A 19,778-nucleotide genomic window follows, 5' to 3' on the forward strand; every position below is an offset into this window, starting at 1 on the left:
ATTTCCTGACCCATACAGGAAAGCAGGAACAGGTTGCTGTGAGGAGTTTTAGGTTGCTTTTCTTGGAAAGGAAACAAGAGCCAAGTCATCAGATGCTGTTAGCATTGTGCTCTGCTAAAAACATGTGTAAAACAACATGACTCATTACAGCCTTAATATTTAGTACTCATTTAGACATTACCGTAATTATAAGAGTGTGTTGTCATAATGGAGCATGGGGTCAATCCAATTATAAACTTGCCAACAGCATTTTTTTTTTTTTCATTAATGTATCTTCTTGAAGTTCTAAATGGTCATACTTTTAAGAAATCAAAACCTTAGAACCTTCATTTCTGAAAAGTTTCAACTGCTATGAGAATAGTCTTATCAGTCTTACTAGGATTTGTGTGATGTCCTTGAAAATACCATAACAGTTCTCACCAGATACCAGATTCATTTTAAGCTATAATTTTCTGATCTGATCTTAGTTAACTATTTAACACTGGAAATTTGTTTAACTTTTAGGGCTGAGTTGATATGAGTATTTCTGATAGGCGTCACATCATAAGTATCTAACCTGACTCAAGAATATTTCATGATTTTCCACACAAACAGCGCATACATTCTTTAATTTATTGCCTAGCTTTACTAAACCTGAATTTCACAAAAATATTCTGCAAATTGTCTGTGAGCTCAGCTTGATAAGTGCAAAAAAACCTTTCTTTTTTCCTGCTCTTTTCTTGCCCTAGCTTATCTCTACTTCAATTAATGAGCAGACTTGAGTCCTTTTTATTCCTTCAGTCTTGATGCTGACTGTTGCTGCTGGATAGCTGTACATTAATTGCTAGTGACCTAATTATTTAAAAATACCAAAGCATTGAAGGGTTTCAGTTATATAATATGGCTTGCTGGGTCTTTTTTGCTACCACTATCTACCCATTATCAGTTCCACAATCCGCGTTTCAGTAAATGTCATGTTCTGTGCTGTCCCAGTGTAAACACCTTGATTATAACTAAGGAACAGTAGAAGGGAAGTGAGAAAGATTATACTGAACAGATTGGGCTAGATTAGAGGCTTGGTCCAAATAAATACACTACAATTATTTTGCCCTTATTTCATAATTTTTCTGGCACATGGGAAAAAGGGCAAGTAAATAAGTAACAGGCATTCTTTGCAGTTTAGGACATTGTCAGAACAAATAACTATGTTCTTTAATGGGGTATGTCTCATCTGGGCATTGAGACTCGACACTGAAAGTCTAAATCACTTGTGTAAGACAGAGTCGTTCTGGTAGCGTTGATTTTGAACTTCATCTGTCTCTCCGTCTTTAAGCCTTCAGTGTGGTAAATATTGAGCACATCATCACCAAAAGGGGATACAGTTCACCTCTTTCAAATATTGTTAAGTAGCCCAGACTAGTAATCTTCAAATCTGATGCTATAATCTTTTGAAAAATCTGATCAAGAGTCAAGGAATATGAATCAGAATGGCAAGCTGTTTTATATACTGGGCAGTGGACCATGGTGGTGAAAGGAAAATATACACGCGTGTTCCTTCATTCCTGAAGCAATGCGTAAGCAGATAATATAAATATTAGCCCTAAGTCACTACCGTAGTAGGGTTTGCTAATTTAGATGCCATCAATTTTAAAATGGAAGATTGGTGGAAATGAAGCTAAGTCACATTTATTCTAATGTTTTAAGTAGTGCATTTCCATACTTGGGCTGTAATTCCTGTTTTTGTTTTGGTCAGTTTAGTGTTCTGTCAGGTTTGTGCTCAGAAATGGCAAGTGCCAAAATTGTCACAAGGTAGGGGGCAGGAATGCAACAGCCTGCAGTTAGAGTGGCTTAGGCTGCAATGGGACAGCACACTTAAATTCCTCTGAAATATCTACTCTTAATCTGTTTTTCCAGGTTTTGTTTTTTTTTTTCTCTCTATTGAGGCTGTTAGAATATTCTTATAATTTTTTTCCCCTTGAGTAATCCATGGGCATTCTTAAGTTATAAACAGTCTACAATATTTGAAGGGCATGCTTGAGTGATATACTTGTCAGATTTTTTTTTTTTTTTTTTTTACCTGAACTGTTCACCTTTCTTTCTTCAAGCATGTATTGTCAGGTGCCAGTATTTTTCAGTGAAATAAGCAGTCTAAGCCTACTGTCAGGAAGGCAGGCAGCTGTTGCTGTTTGATCTGTCAAATAAACTCTGAAGTGTTTTCATCAGTATATTGGACAAAAATATCTATTGTTCCTATTACTGTTACTGGAAAAACAGAGATGGCAGAAGAAAACCATGAGGAATTCTTTATGGAAGAGTTTTGGAAAGTGTTGGATAGTTGTTCATCCAGATAGCTGTCCTGGAATGAAAGAAGTATTTCCTGGAGAAACAACCTATCCAAAATCCTGCTCAGCCATTTCTTGTGATTGGTAATATTAAAAGTAGTGGGTAGGTAAAAACAAACTGCTTTCTGCCCTCTGCTACATATCTAAATTTTTTTTATCATGTTATTCATATTTGTGGCCTAAGTGACCATGCCTTTGAAATATGACTTTACTTTCACAATTATGTCGTCATAGTATTTTTAAGGCACACAACATTTCACAGTGTATAAGAATAGAGTGTGACAGAGTAACGCCAGCAAATCAATACCTTTTGAATTTGAACTCTAATGGGCACATAAGTTCTTGATGCTAAATCCACCAGCTGTTTTCAGGTATTACATGTGCTTAAGAAGCTCCACATGATTTTATTACTGTATAAATATGAAATTCCTTTACCCGGGTCTCCTGGTTTTGTTTTATTCAGTTCTTCAGAAGCAATCAAAGGAAATTTAGCAGGGTCCTCTCCAACTGAAAGAGGGGCTGAAGTAAGAAAGAATAGGCTTGTGTTTTGCAGAGGGTTTTGCAGCTTTTTTTTTTTGTTCTACTTCTGTGTGTGTGAAGCACTATGAATCATTTTGTGAAGCATGTTGCCCTTTAGATGTATAGATTCTGAAGTTAAATCTACAGTTGGCTTTTATGTGTGTGTAGTTGCACTTACAGAATTTGGAGGAACTTGTGCTGGTAGGTATGAGAAAGGATTTAGAATTTGAAATTAACACTTGTTGGAAGACCAGCATAGTTGTTCACAAACTTACACTGACACTTCCTCTCCCTATTTTTCATTCCTGTGCTCCTGGTATACCAGTATATGTTTTTCTGAGAAATGTGGCTTTCTGATTTAAACAACTCTGGCTTATGTTGAATTCACAAATAAGGGCACAGAGCCATGGTTAGTCTTTGGGCAACATCATCACTGTTGCAATAAGCTTATTTTAAAATGCATCTTTTCCAGTGTTGTGTTATTAGTTGAGTTGCTTTCCCACTTTAAGGCTTAATTAAATGCTTATGATGAACATCTAGGGAGAGATGTGTCTCACCCACTGTGGGATCTCTTCTGTTGCTGATGTTCCCCATGGAATTCCCATTAGTGTTAACAGGAGTTACTTCAGGCGCATAAAGTTAAGAACAGACCTTGAAGTGATAAAGGTCAGTGTGAAAAGTCATGATTCATTTTAGTGCAATTCTGAAGAAGTAAAAGTCCTGATTAATGTATTTTAAACCAAATCAAAAAGACAACTGCTGAAAGATTTGAAAGGTGGGATATACCAAAATAGCTCTTTTAGTTTTTTCTCATGTGGGGTTACATTATCTTACGAGATAGAGCTGGGAACTGTGATCAGTGCAGTATCAAAAGACTGAGGAAAGAGTCTGGTTTAATATTTATCACAAATTAATTTGGTGCTCACCTGTGTTACTGTTTATAATTGTCTAATGCTAAATTGGTGAATAATGAGCTGACAAATAGGAAGGGCCAAAATTTGGAGGTGCAACACTTCAAACTGATTCTGCCTTCCTCTTGAAATTATTCTGTCTACACATTTTACAGTAACCAAATTTCTTATTTCTGAATGGTTGCGAGTTTTTATATATTGCTGCTTTTGGTGTGATGACGGAAGAATTTGTGCACTGGTAGTCAGAACGCCCCCTAGTGCTATAGAGCAAAGTGGTAGCTACTAATCACCGGTTTATGGAAAATTAAATGGTGGCTAACTTGCCCAGCAGCTTTAAATTCAAGGTTGTGAATATTTAGACTTATGACAGTATTGCCATCAAAACAAGATAGCACAGAACACAGACTGAAGTGGGTAAACAGAAAACAAGCTCTTCCTGCTCATACAGAGAATATTAAATCTAAGTATTTGTCAAAATAGGGAAAACCACAAGTTGAATACTGCTATATTTTTTTATAGTGTGACACTTTCTCTCGCTTGATACTCGATATTTTAGCAGGATTTTTTCAGTAATAAAGTGAACCAATCATGATTAAATTGTAAACTATAAATAATGGTGTAGAGTGCTAATGACATGCAAATGTAACTGGTATATGTTGGAATAACCAGCAAGCCTGCTGTTCGAGGATCATATAACAAAACTAAGATGACAGCCTTGATCCAGCCAGTTCAGTGATATTTATGTTATCAGAATTAGAAGATAGCTTTCCCGTGATGTAAATTATTAGTACATATACATTCTGTCTGGTTAGTGTATACATAATGTAACTGGTCATCTTAGTGGTATTGCTTACATTCTTTTTGCATTAACTCATCACACTCCATTCTCATGGAATTAAAAACAGGAAATAGTTTGCAGCGTAACAGAAGCACCCAGTGTATTTAACCGTGTGTAAGCGCTGTGTTTCAATAGATGTACTCTGTATTGTAAGTGTATGACAAAGCATTTATTACTGTGTTATTGCCGTATTACAGAGCAAAGAGTGCTAAATAATCAATCAGTTAATGGTCTGTATGGCAGCTTGAACACAGCACATCCATTGTGCTTATGCTGTTAGAAGGATGAGTTTATGACTGTAGTGTAGTTGCATGTTTAGCCAGAGCTTAATGTCCTAAACTGGAGCTGACACAAATATTTTTAAAATGCAGCTTCAGCAACAGTTTCCAAGTTCTCCAATATTTCAGAAGGAACAATCAAGGATTATCTCAAAGGTTCTCAGAGAAGTTATTTAGTTTTGTTGGAACAGGAGAGGGAGGGGGAGCGTATCACAAAATACTTGGTTTGGCTTCCTTTCACAGATGATTATTAATTCTAGCAATTTTATCAGTTTCAAGTTGAGATACAAATATGGCTTGCTGGAAATATATTAGTAGAGGAAAACTAGCTGCTCTAAGTTGCAGCTGGAAAATGCTTTGAAAACCTGTAGCTACATGTCTTTAAGTGATACAACTTGCCAGTGAAGGGTTCACCCATTAAACTTGTTTTCCACTTGCTTTTATGGTATGAAGGGGCTGTTTCTAAAAAGAGGAGTAAGAAATGTGCGCTAATACATTGCTTTGTAGTATCTGGAGATTTAAAGAGTAACTTTCGTCTCTCAGTCTTTATCATTTTGTAATTAGATGCCCGTTTTCTTTGCAGATGACAAAAACACCGATTACGCCAATTTCTACCAAGGTTTGTGGGACTGCACAGGAGATGTACCTGATGAGTTGACATTTAAACGTGGTGACGTTATCTACATTCTCAGCAAGGTACGGCGTGCTACTGGGGCTACATAGTTGTTAAGAGAGCCATGGCAGAAAGGCACATTCCCACAGTTCTATGGGGGGAAATTGGCACTCCCTTTCAGATCCTTTGTTTGCAATCAGATATTCACTGCAATTAATTATTTTGTCAAATGAACTATAATCGCATTTAAAACATAGCTGTGTAACAGGAATTAACTTAAAAGCATGTTTATTTAGTTGTTAAATCTTGGCTACCATTTGTTAACTGATTTAACAGGAGACAATGTGCTTTCTGCTTGTAAAAGTTAACCTTGTAGAATTTTAAATTATCTTGTATGTTATGTTTTTTGTTTCCTGTTTTATGTTCCTGACTGGGCTGATTTCGACTTTTTGGGCATCTTGCTACATAAGATTTTTTTTTTTTTAAACTGTGCTTTCATCTTTGTATGTATATTGTAATTGTTCTGACAGCTCAGATTCCAAATTTGTTTGCTCTGACAGATTTGGGCAATTTTTAATTTACTGCTTTCCTGTTTGCAAAGCAAATGAGAAATATAATTCCTCTCGTCTAAAGAGATGATAAGCAGTATAAGCACGAAATTTTATTCTACTTTAATGTTGGTTAATTTTCTTATTTTTCTTTAACCCCTCCCCCCCCAACAAAACCAAAACCTCTCCTAAAATATATATCTCATGGTCCATTGAAGTCTACTTCTGAACAATACATCAAAGGAAATTTCTCTTTTCCCTACATATTAGAAAAAAGCTGAGCTTTTCAAGTTCTTGTTGAAAAAAGCACCTCTTAAAATATATGTAGAATATATATCTCAGATGTAATTGCTGTTCAGTAAAATTAATGCCAAAGATATTGTAGGTCATTGAAATATACAAGTAGGTGCATGAAAGCTAAAGGCATCTGTTTGTCTTAGTTTCAAACTCTTCAGTTTTGTCACAATTGCTTTAAATCTTCCATGATACCTTTAACTGCAGTGTTTCCAGATAATAAATGTAACAGCTTCTGTTTAAATAAATTTAAGATTTATGGATAGAAAGATAGTCCTATATAAAAATATAGAAGATATATTACTAATGGTAATGTGACCATCTATGTCTTTTGAGGTATTTCAGTGTCACTTAAACTAATAACTGAATTGCATTACTAAAGGGCCGGATAACGCTCTTGGATTGGGCAGACTTTCAAGCTGTTATACAGCACTGAAGAATGGTACTAATTTAAAATAACCACCTCTTCCCCCTCTCCTTCCCCCCAAAAAAGCCCATGAACAAACGGATTCCACTGTACGAGTTTGGCCTCTTTGTGAGTTGTGCTCTTCTGGTACGGTATGGGGACTAATAAAATCTTAATCTTCAGCTTTGTAGGTGAAAAAATAATTTGCTACTCCTTCCCCAAAAGAGTGAGAAATTCAATTTAAAAAATGGAGCAGAATAGAAAAACAGTAGCTTAAGTTGTCCTCTGTATATCAACTGTCTTGTGGTCATGCCGTGATTAATCCATAATCGGTCCTTGAAACAGGCTTGCTGCTGCTTCAGATATATAGAGCCTCTCTCTGTGGAAATGATTTCTACTCCAAAATACAGCCCAGAAAATTCAGCCCTGTTTCGCTTAAAGATTGTTACAGCTTTTTCAGAAAAATGAGTGTTGGCCACTACTGTCAGTTCTGAATTTAGGGTCCTTGGAGAGGAAAGTGCCAGAGAATTATCCATCTTAACCCTCCACTTGATTCAGCTTCAAGGTCTGATCATTACGAGCTCTTTGTCTGGTAACTGAAAATATAACCAAAGGAAAAGTGAACCCAACCATCCGGAAGTGGGTCAAGACTTTTCTTCAAAAAATATTTCCTAATCCACTACATTAATACTTGGAATTTGTGGCAGTCGTCAGGAATCCTTGGCAATTTTTTTATTTTTTCACACCATCTAGTGGTTGAAAGTGAGAGATGCAGGTACTGACATGAGGTGATGTGTATGGATCCAAAATGGTGTCATAAATTCAGCTTCAGCTTGAACCTAGCTGTGGCTTTATTGCCTTTCTATCATATGTCAGCCAGGTATGAACATTACTCTTGAAAATCACATTTTGCTGATAAGGAAGTAAGTACGGGTATAGCAGTATTATAGTAGGAAGGGTGAAGCATTAACAAAATATCGAGCATATTTGTGCAACATGTAATAGTTCTTTGTTTTACAATGAAATATAAATGGTACAGCTTGCTCTGACGCACGTGGTAAGATAGATATTTGTTTCTCCCAGCAATAATTATGCCAAAACAATATACTTCTACCTGCTTTTCACATACCTTTATAGAAATTAGGGGAAAAGTGACTATTTTGTTTCCAAGAAATGAGATCATTAGTACAACAGAAATAATTATGAACCAGTTTAGCAAATTTGGGCATTGATATAACTTAAATAAAGCAAAAGGAGCAATATGTTACATGTAAGTTTCTAGGTGAATGCCTTTTAGAAGAATGAGCAAGGTTTCAGCTTGGCAACATTTACTTCCTAAAATAGCTAAGCATTATGCGAAGACAAATCCCCCCTACTTTGCTTTAAACTGACCATCAAAATTCAGTGCAATGAGCACGATTTGCATGATTATAATCTGATAATACAAATGCCTATGCCTGACTAGTGTAATTACTGTAGAAAAGCATGTTTTCCTTGTTTTAAAGGTGCATTCAAAAACTATTTTAGCTATTATGTAAATCTTTACTGTGGCTCTTGTGTGACAGCAGTCCTATGGGCTCTTACACACAAAAAAAAAAAAACCAAACCCAAAACTGAGAAATTTTTTCTAGGTTTTTCTACCTTTGAGAGTTTCCTTCAAAAGTTGAGGTTTTAATCTGAGCAGAACTGTTGCAATAGTACTTGTTAACTTCTCTTTATTTAAAAAAATAGTTAACTTTTCAGATTAATTGATCAATGTATCTGTACAGATAAATTCATACTATTATCATTTTAATTTATAATATTCTTGAATATTTAAGTGGCTATATACCCCTCTCCTGCTATGCAGTAGAAAACATTTTATAGCTCTACTGATAGAGGAACTCATTAATAAGATTTCTTAGTTAATATTGACTTCTTAGTTAATATTGACTATTAGAAATGCAATACTTGGGCATCCTGTTTTCTAAAAGGATGATTGCTCTTAACTCCTGCTCATTTATGGGCTTGCCTGTGCTTTCAAGTCCATATGATAAATGGGGAAACAAACCGTGACGTAACAATCCTTTTTTATAAATCTTCCATAGCTCTACTCAAGAAATCAATTTCCAGAAACAAAGACAATTGTGAGTGGAGGTAGCCCCATTTCCCCGCCCCCCCCCCCAAGTTTGGTATGCACAATTTATGCCAGTGCAGCACTTGCAGTATTTGTTTGTTTGCTTTAGGTGTGTGTTTTGTGTTAGAAAATTCCATAGATTCATCAGCCAAATGGAAGTAGGAATAGAAATTTACTTAGATGTTAGCAGGCACCTGCTTAGTAGAATTACTGACATTTCTTAACTTTTAAGCTAATTTAATTCCCATCTCATATGTATATTTGCATTAAAACAACAAATAATACCTCAAAATCAGAAATTATATCTCAAACTGGAATTCTCCTTCCCTGTTATTATTTCAGTACATGCCACTGCAATATAATGCTGCTCACTCTGATATTTATGATTCATGGAAATCTCATCTATGACTTAACCCTTTGCTCTAGAATTTTCCATGAAAGTAGAGTGTTAACTTGGTATCTAGATTAGCCTTTATTCAGTGGTTGTACATTTCCAGTGTGGCAGACTTTTGTTCTTTCAATACAAGAAATGTCTGTTAAAATGCTTACATCTCAGCCTGTATTTTTTGCTTAGTGAAAAGACAGAGAAATCTCCATAGCTCAGATTACTGCTTATGAAATAAAGTATAACTTAACAGTGCAGCTGTTTCATAATCAGTGTGAGCATTTTGTACAGTTGTCTGTATAATCTTCATAAAATGTATTTATTCAGTATTTTTCAAAAATATGTGAAAGGCATACTAAAATCCTGAGTGTGTGTGGGTCTTTTTTTTTTTTTTTTTTCCCAGGCTATTTTCTGACTGATCATACTGAGATCCGTATTTAACAATAATTTCTCTTTTCTTGACCAAACTGCCTATGTCTACCTTAGCAAATAGGGAGTACCAACAGGAGCAGATTTGCAGAGTGAAACACTTAGTGCTGAGGCCTTGGCATCCACACCATGCCTTTCCAAAGGGGTTTGATGTCCAAAGAGGTCTAGCCTGGTTTTGTGGAATGAGAACACACTAGTGGTTGAAGCACATTGAAGTGCATCTTCCATTTTAGTTTTATCTGAAAGAAATGTAGCGCATGTGCTCTGAGACTGACGGCTCTGCAAAGTGAGCCAGGGTGGGGAAAGTGGGAGAGCATTGGGAGATTGACTTGAGCGGGACGCTTCTGATCAAAACTAAAATGCAATACTAAGTTGTATGTTTCCTTCTTCTGGCTTGTTTAGGTATGTTCCTTACAGGAAAAAAAAAAAAAAGCAGATACATGGCTAAACATAAGATAAGAGCAAAGGCCTTTAAATGGAGGGTTAGTTAAGACACACTAATGCAGAGTGACTCTAGCTCTGTTAGTTTGCATACTGATAATATGTAAGCATTTACGTACCTGATTAGAAAAACTTTGGCATTGTGTCCTCTAATGGAAAATAAAACGGCCCTTCTGTCATTCCAGGGTGTTTTCAGGGACCGGTTTTGGTTCAGAATTCAGTCTGCTTACCCTGATTTATATTGGAACTCTTTAATTGGTGTCTATTTTGTCTCATGTCATTGCAGGAAATAAAACCTAATAATGCAACCATACAATAAATCTGAGGCTTATATTCTTAAAGACACCATTTTATTGCTGTCTTAAAACAACTCTACTACCTGTGAAGAAGTCTCATTCAGTTTTCTAAAACATTTGTCATTTTCTGCTTTTTAGAGAAAATGCTGTTCTGTGCCAAAAATGGTCCCTGGTTGATAGTGTATCATTCAGCAATTACACCAAAGGAAGTTCTAAAATTTTTTAGCTAGTCTGAATCTCCTGGAAGACTTAGAGGTGTTTTAAAATATTATCTTGCCAAAATTGCCCCCCAGGATATTCTTCAAAAAAAATTTCTCCCTGCTTCCCGCAAATCTTTAGCTTGATAAGAGAGGCTACTTATTTTGACCCCAAATAAGGCTACAGGTATGTTTTCCTTTTAAGTTTTAAAGTTTGCAAATCGTCAGCCTGTAAGTTAATATTACTTATAGTGCCACTGGAAGAGGGCAGGAAAAAAAATCTTGAATTCACACACTTCAGTTGTGTTTTTTTAAAATATAACTCCATTGTTTATTCAAGGCATTGAAACACAATGATGATTTTCAGCAACTCTTTTTAAAAAATAAATAAATAAAAAAAACCCCAACGCACCCCACAAACACAAAAAACATACCATATGTATTGAACAATAGGGACTAATTGCACAAGGACCAGATGTTCTCAACTTTTGCTGAAGTTGGTAGAAGTTAATATGGTGCAAAGCATCTGGAGATCCTCATTCACGCAGGGGATCTGTTCTAAAGGTAGAGACTGTTCTGGAAATCCTCTATAAACATTTTCTCTTCTTGAATATCAAAATTCTCTTCTATATAGTACAAAAATCTTGGATTTAAAAGATATCTGTAAAAAGCAGGTAGTGTATTTCTACTTACTGTGTTTTCCCCAAGCGCAAAAACTTTTATGATCAGTGTCTCGTGGAGTCACAGGTACGTACACGTCAGTGCAGTGAAATTGGTGGGATGGGGACGCGGAGAAGCATCTGCTCACAGTGTGTTCAGTGGAGAGCATTTAAGGAGCCTGTAAAGCCTGATGGGATTTTTCTCCCCCCGCTATCATAGCATGCTGTACAGAGAGTGTTTTGCCAGCATGTTAAATGTTAAGTCACAACCTGTTCCTTGCTAGCCTGTGAAATTACTTCACTTTGGTTAATAAATTTCTGCTGGGGGAAAAAAAAATCCACTCTTACAGACAGCGAAAACACAGAAGTAGCTTAGAAAGCATTGGGTCATTTGTTAAGGTGGTTGTTTCGTATTATTTGGCATAATACATTCCACTGCCCTGGTGCCTGTCTTCCAGGGGCTGCGGTGGCCCCTTCCTCCCCCCACCCCTGCCTAGCATTGCCTGGTATGGCAAATGCGCTCCCAGTCACATGGCGGAGCTGCGGCCGCACACTTGTGCATTCTCCTCATTGCAGGGCAGCTGGATCTGGCCCTGCCCCCCTCTCCTATCCCTCTATTTGCCTTGGAGCAATTCATTTTGCAGTTATTGAATTTCTTTGGAGAGTTATTTTCATACAGCGAGCATCACAGCACCTCTGGATCTTGATAGCATTTCTACATAAGGAGAAAGAAGCTTTGTGTTAGTAATTACCTAACATTGTCAGGAGCTGACTGCAGGCCTCTTTCTAGTGATAACAGAATAACCACATAATATAGCTTTATAGCACATGATTAATAGAAAATAATTACACATCCTACAAAGGGATGCAATATTTCTTATAAATTGACTACAATGGTTTCCTGTAGATTAAAGGACTCTTCATTATTTTATCAGTCCTTCTGAAGTATAGTCGCTTGCCTATGTTAGCAGTGATGTTAAGAGCTGAATGCAGTGAGGGATACCAGATGGTAAACCCAGTGGTACCTGCGATCTGAAGCTGATGCTTGCAAAAGCACCGTGCTTCCCAACTCTTAAGGTTTCATATAAGACTCCTAACTGCATTCATATCCTTCTGCATGTTAATCAGTTTCCCACAAATGTGGGCTTTAGACTTTTATTCTACACATTTTAAGCGGCAGTAATAGACATATGGACCTCACAACAGCAGTGTATTAATTAAATTATATTGCTATGAAGGAGTTTATAATTGATAATGTTGATAGAAACAGTACATCAATTTGGATTTTATATGCGACTTCAAGAAAGGACTGGTGGGTACTGCTTATCTGCCTGACTAGTAAGCACTCTTTTGTGGTACTGAGGACAGAAAGGGGTGGTTTGAAGTTTAAAGACAAATGTCAGTACTTTAATTGGTTTAAAAGGGAGTGCTATCTAATTATTCTAAAACCTGAGATTAAAGTTTTATATTCTTGGTAGCCAGGTATCTGCATTATATTTTTGTTCAGACTTATATAGACTGCAGATAGTTTAATTGGGATTCATGTTGCTCTTGAGACCCATGCAAAGAATAGTAATGTAAAGTAAAAGCTTCTGTGTTGCAGTGTTGTCTGTATGGTATAATGGTTCCAGTGAATCCTTAAATTAGTTTACTAGTCTGTTACATCAACATTAATTTCATCTTCTCACTTAGCTTCGTGCCAGAGCAGTAAGCGGTGTATTCGTAAGTAGCAAAACCCAGAAAGTTTTCAAAACAGCAGCATGCTTTTAATTTTGATTTGAGGTATCTGAATTGTTTCTTTAAAAACAATTAGTTCTAAGTTGATGTAGTGTTGCTAAGTGGAACATTTTCAATGGCTAGTGTAGTCCACAGGCTCTTTCTATGCCATTTGTCATATGCAATTTAATGACCGTTTAACTAAGCCACTTCCCTCATTTCATGTATTGTTTGCTTTTTTGGCTGATGCCTAGCAAAACTTGCTTAATCACTCTTGTCAGTCACTTCATGAGTTCTGTGTAACAGCTTAAAATCTTTTGTTGTTTTCTCTTGGAGAGATTTATTGCTGAGATTCCAGTAGTATACATGAATACTGCTCCTTTCAGCAATTTCCCACTTCAGTCTAGAAATCTAGTTTGTATATTTAACCAGTGTATTGTGAGATAAACCATAGATTTTTAAACAGGCTGACCTGGAACATTATAAACCTCAGCGTCAGAGTATTATTTAGCCTTTAAGGGCTTGGGGTGTAATGTGTACCCCGATGGGAAAGGTTATGAGTAGTTCTTAACTTCTGTGGAGAGCAGTTTGCACTGAAGATCAGGTTTAGACACCTCTGGACTTTTGGACCGGACCCATCCCTAGCAGTCTATTCTGCAGTGGAAGGTGGAAGAAGGTGGAATTATTTTTTTCAGCTTTCTAGTTTGTGTGTTCAAGGAAGGTTTTCCTGCTGCTTTTTATGTGGATTTTCTTTAAGTCACATTAACTGCAGTATTTTATGGATGGTAGGATAGAGTCATTTAAATCACCAATTCACTGTGAAGAGAAGGAAGAAAATGTTTAAGACTGGTGTTCAGCCTTCCACAATAAGAAAATATAAAAGTATGTGTGTGCCTGCATGCAACCGTGTTTAAAAAAAAAAAAGGGGGGGGGGGAGGGGCAAAACCCAAAAAGCCTGGGCCCACATGAAAGTGGGCCATCAACAGGGCTTCATCGTAGTTAAGCACAGGGAGGGCTGAGTACGCTAAGCACATCATAGGACCCTAGAGAACTCTCGACCAGGCCAAATATGCCAGCAGCAAATCATTATAGCTCGGGCTCTAATGAAACTCCATTAACCCTTAAGCTCCACTTGACTATTTATAACCGAAAAACTTTATCTACAGTCAAAATAATAGCTTCATCTCAGTAGGACCATTAATTCAAAATCCTACAGCCTTTTGCTTTTCTCATCAGAAGAGCAGCGTAGCAGGAAGCAGATGTTGCTTATCAGAGATATCTGTGTATTTTGTATTTTCCATGTTTGTTCCAAAGTAATTTCTATCTTACTAATCATTCCATTTTGAATGGGGTCTCTGTTTTAATAATGCTTCATTTGTAACTCAATATATGTGTGTGTGCAATTTCAGCTGTTACAATTTATTGAACCGCTGTTAGGATTGATCTTAAAATATTTACCTCATAGGAAAAAAAATTAAATTTGGATCCCACAATACTCTTACTTGGTATTGCTTTTGGAAGATATTATTTCTTTAAACTATTATAATTCATTTTGTTTCATATTTATCTCACTAAGCCTAAACAAATTTCAAACAAAAGTACATTAGTCATCTGTCAGACATATGAGATCTGCCGTAGAATTTTCTGCAAGCCTAAAGCAATAGTAGACTTTGTCCGTAGAAAGAGATTAGGTATTAGATATATAGTGTTCCCTTCACATTTGAGCGAAGTAGTATTTAAAGTAAGTTGATGGTAAGTTTCTTAAGAGTTTAGCCCTGTGATACTGAAAGAATCCCCGTTGATTCTTATATATCAACATTGCGCTATTAGATTTTAGTCACAAAGGTAAGATTTTTATGTTTGTGATGAATACAGGATGGAGAGGTCAGCTTTTTTTAGTAGGTGTTATAGAGAAGCGTGGCCGTAATTAAGAGATTTTCCTGAGTATGCCTGGCCTTTTTAAAATTTAACTTCTATCTTTGCCTAACTCTGCATGTGAATGCCTCTAACAAAAAGATATAATGTTTTAATTTTCGGTTGAAATGATTATAACTGTATATAAGAGAAAGCATCCATAAGGAGTTGCATACAAAACTCTATTGCATTTATATCAGACTAAAGGTTAATATTGCATATTGTTTTCAATTAGGAGTACAATAGATTTGGCTGGTGGGTAGGAGAAATGAAGGGAACCATTGGCTTGGTGCCTAAAGCCTACATAATGGAGATGTATGATATTTGAGAGGCCTGGGTAAGTACATTTTAATCCAATCTTCTGTAATGGCTTATATGTTCCCTTGTTCTCTGTTTCATAAGTATTTCTTTCCTGGAACCTTTGTAGGAGTCCTGTTAACATAAAGATTATGGCAAAATATATTGAAGGTTCAATTAAAGCACTTTTTCTGGGATTCTGTATGAAATATTAAACCACACCGTACAAAAGATGATGTATTTTATAACTATGTTCCAGATTTTTTTTTTTTCTGTAAAATAAAATTGGTGTGCTTTCTAGTGAGTTTTGTTACTTTAGTAATATGTATGTATTTGTCTATGCAGAAAACTGTGGAAGGGGGATATATGTTCGGTCTGGGTTTGATATGCATGTTTGAGGTTTTTTGGTTAATGATGAACTTTCAACTTCCCTCTCCCTAATCAGGAGAAATCTGCACTTGAAATCAAGAGTGGTGTGCAGCTGCAGTTTACAGACCCGGCCTCTGAAAGAAGAAGATTCTGCCATACATGTTTTGTGGTTTCAGTGAATGTAGTCAGATCGTTGCCTTGTGTATATTAAACATCAAAACCTGTAATCGATCATAATTCTGCGGAAATGTTCTTCTTAGCCACTTTTTATAGAATTGTAATGCTAGGAAATGAAATAGATGGTAATGAACATATGGGACACAAGCAGCCAAATAGTGCCTGTTGCTCTTTTCTTAAGCAGCACTCTGTGTAACTGTAGGTTTGTGTTCTTCCAGAGATTTTGGCTATGTTTTCCTGTTCCTCAGATATAGAAAAATAAAGCTGAACTTTGAAAGTAGAAAACTATTACTCAGTTCATGCATCCATTAACCTTTTAATGCTCACTGTACATTTTGTACAGTTTCCTAGGAAAATCAAGGGAAATTTATGTGTAATATTGCAAGTCTTCAGGGCATTCTGCTTCCAAATGCTTTTGTATTATGTTTTAGCCAATGATTTGTTTTTCTTATGTATTTAGTATTGTTATTGTTAATATTTTGTTACCACAAAATGAAGGCTCGGTGTGGTAATACTGCCCTGATACCATTCCGACTTGGAGATATGAATTACGTGAAAATTTGTAGAAAGCTCATATATTAAAAACCACAAATTTTTGCTAAGTCAACATGAGCTGAATGGCAGGTAAGAATGATTTTTGTCTGTGGTAGCGTGAAATATTTTATGTGTACCTTACAGATACTTTCAGAGTCAAATCTGGATAGCTTGTTGGTATGTGGAATTTCCGATACAGGTTGTGCAACAGGCATCTTCAGCTCTGTGTGGGTTAATAACAGCTACCTGCCGTCGCAGCGTCAAATCCAGAACTTAGTGGCAAAAAGCATCGGTTGAAACATAAAAAAGTGCACTAAAATACCCTCAGTTGCGGGCAAGGGGTTGGGCGGGGGTTAATACTTTAAATCCTCTTGTTTTGGAGATGTGCTTTACTACTAGCATGCAAGATCAACTTTTTTGAATCCTCCCACAGCCTTGATTTGTGAGACCCTTAATCTGCCAAAGAGGCAGGTCGCGCCCGCCTGCCGATTGCCGAGCCCGCGCAGGTCCCCGCGTCGCTGCTTGCGCTGTTCGTGCTTCGGGCGGGCCCTGGGCGCGCCGCGGGTGAAAAGGTGACGTTAGTCTGAAGTCAGAATTGGGTCCTCTCCGTACGCCTAGACGTTGTGCTTTATTTCAGCTCACGTGTGATACTTGATGGCGCGCTGGGTTCTACTAGGAGTCAAACAGGGTACAGTTCTGTTGTCATTTTCTTAAAAAAAAAAGAGATAGTCATTGAAATGGATTCTGTACGTTATCAGTGCAGCATTAAAATGATAGATTATAGTCTTCAGATCTTTTACTACTTTAATTTGTCAAGAGTACTTGCGGATTGTGTACAGAATGTGAAGTGTTAATATCACGGCTAGAAAAGCTCCTTCTCTCGTTAGCATGGCAGCCTAATAAATCTGCCCACCGAAACGTCTTTTTCTTAAGCACGTAATTCCGAATTCCACCACCACCTACTTTTTTTGGGAGCAAATCCACCCCACCCCACCCCCCCCCCCGGTCCTTTCGTTGAGGCGAAGCGCACAGGCGCGAAAGGTGACTGAGGAGCGGGCGGGAGCGGCGGGGCGGGAGCCGCCGCCGGTGCCCGGGGGAGGGGGGGGGCCGGGGGGGGCCGGGGGGCGGCGGCGGCCCCTGCGCTGCGCGGCCGCGGCGGTAGATGGCAGCAAATTTTCACCGCACGGGAGGAGGCGGAGGCTGAGCCCCGCCGCCTTCCCCCTGCCCCCCGCTTCCCCGCGCCGCTTCTGCCGTTCTTCCAGGAGAGGGAGTCCCATCCCAACCCATGAGCGGGAGCAGGCAGCGCTGCCCCGGCGCCGGCTCCCCCGGGGGGCAGCCGGGGAAATAGTGTGCCTTTTGTCTGTGGGTCTGCTGTAGGGCTTTCCCCCCTCCTCCTGGCACATACGGGAGGGAGTAAACAAGCTGCCTTGACATTCAAAACGTGAAAGATGTCCCGAAAGCGACTTGAAGCGTCTTGGAATAAACCAAGCGATGGGCCAGGGATGAATTGTTTACTTTAAATCTGTGCAAATACCATAACCTTTTTTGGATAAGAAAATCTCTGTTAATACAACTTAAACAAAACTCAATGTCAGAGAAGGCTCGTCGCTTTATTTTCTTTGTTTACGTAGGTTGCGCTTGCCTTTCCGTGAACAGTAAGACAGCTAATTTTTTTCAAAGGTGATTGTAAGTCATATTTTGTACAGCGTCTTACTTGATTATTTGCTCTGTTCTGGATTTGTACTATACTGCCATTAGATCTTACAATAATGTTCTACTCTGCAAATTTTTAAGGTTCAAATAAAGTTTAATTGTTTGCAAACTGTTATGATGCTAATAATTCAACAGCCTGCTGTGTTACTAATGAAATTACTTTGTTATGATTAATTTGGAAAATAGTGTGTTGATTGTAGTAATTAAGCACAACAAGGTGAAGTAAATGATTCTAATGCCATCTGGCCTCCAGACTGAATGAAGAAATGAAATGGGGCTGTCATTTGAATTTATTCAGAGAAGTAAGGGTAATACAAATGCTTTTTATAGCAGAGGCACCTGGATATAATCATGCCACTCTCTAGTATTTTTTCATGTACTTCTATATACAGATAACAGGTTCACTTATTTTTCCAGCATCTAGTTAGGATATACCTCTTTGTGCATGCTGCCACTAATTACACGTGCTGATGGTAGCGTATGCGCCAGTTCTTCCATCAGAGAGATGTATGGATAAGATTTAGAGAAGCGATATGCATCGGCTTACCTTTTGCTCCTCTATTAATGATAAAAACTTTCTTTGACTGGAATTAAGCTGAATGTGAGTGCTAATTAAGATCCCATTCTATATTCAAAGCCAAATGCATAAACTTTGTTCTTTTTGGCTCTGCGGTCCGAGTATGACACAGCATTAGAAGGAGCGTAAAGAATAACCCTTTAGAACCTGATCCAAAGACTGTTGAAACTGAGAAGCTATTGAATTTACTTGCTTCTGCATCAGGCTCTCGGAACACTAACTCGGAAACAGGCAATACAATTCCAAAGTGCCTTCTGCTGAGTACTCTTTGTCCTCCTTCTGAAAGAGATGCAGTTATTTCCGTAAGCTGAACTAAACAAAAGAAAGGCACTGACTTCTCTCTAGGCAAACGATAGAAATCCATTTTTCTATCTCAGGTAAAGCAAAACAAAGTTATGGCTGTAGATCAGAGTCCTGGCTTGATAAAGTTCACTGGGATTGTAGGAAAGCTGTAAAATATTAAAACACGTGATGAAAGTACCCAGGTAGATGACAATGGCGTGCTCTTCAGCTGCAGGAGGCGTTTGATGTTTCTCTCATCTCTCTCCCTCAAGTTGAGGAAAAATTTATCAGTATGTAACTGTGGGAATAAGCGTACGCATGGAAACCTTACAAACAACTTTCCACTTTGCATAGCACAATGTCCTGATAAACTGTAAGACCTTCACTTACCAGGCTTTCTCTGAAGTTGACATTTCTCAGACAAGTGTCTGCTTAATTCCCTCTTTATTTAGAAAAACTGACACCTGAGCTCAGTGAAGAGTGCTCTGCCAAATCTGCATCTCTGTTTTAGAGTTCATTTCTTGCCCAGCATCCCGTGTCTTACTGTGAGGGACCAGCACCAACCAACTTCAAACTACGGACTTAAAATGGTGGATTCAAGGTGGGTGTAAGCACAACATTTTACGCTTCTGGGATGCGATTGTGACTTGGCCGGTCTCTCCTTGCTACAGGAAGAAGTAAAGGGGGGGCGAGGTGGTGACAGGATGCGCAGCTCAAAGGGATGCCACTCTTCTTATCCAGCTGTGTTGTGCCAAGGAATATGTACGTATTTTCCCTTTAAATTGTAAAGCAGATCAGGCAGTGATAAGCCATGAATTGTTATATCATTGCCTTTTATGGATTTGTTGAGGAGCTGGATTTGTTTTGTAATAGGATCTAGACAATTCGGTTTCTGCTGCCTGGAAGTTCCCTTAGTCCAAACTACCACACGCAGAAGTTCCCTTAGGG

At 37.8% G+C, this 19,778-nt stretch overlaps 1 protein-coding gene across 1 annotated transcript in view; it reads left to right on the forward strand.

Annotated features, from left to right (window-relative positions):
- Positions 1-18,045, forward strand: part of SKAP2 (src kinase associated phosphoprotein 2) — a 120,590-nt gene extending 102,545 nt beyond the window's left edge. Inside the window, exons 11-13 of the mRNA XM_082317179.1 lie at positions 5,451-5,563; positions 15,117-15,218; positions 15,624-18,045. Coding sequence (XP_082173305.1) covers positions 5,451-5,563; positions 15,117-15,209 — 206 coding nt within the window. The 3' untranslated portion in view covers positions 15,210-15,218; positions 15,624-18,045. The remainder of the gene's footprint in view (positions 1-5,450; positions 5,564-15,116; positions 15,219-15,623) is intronic.
- The last annotated feature ends 1,733 nt before the right edge of the window (positions 18,046-19,778 follow it).

The sequence above is a fragment of the Platalea leucorodia genome, assembly GCF_965183815.1.
Source record: "Platalea leucorodia genome assembly, chromosome: 1".
NCBI lineage: Eukaryota > Metazoa > Chordata > Aves > Pelecaniformes > Threskiornithidae > Platalea > Platalea leucorodia.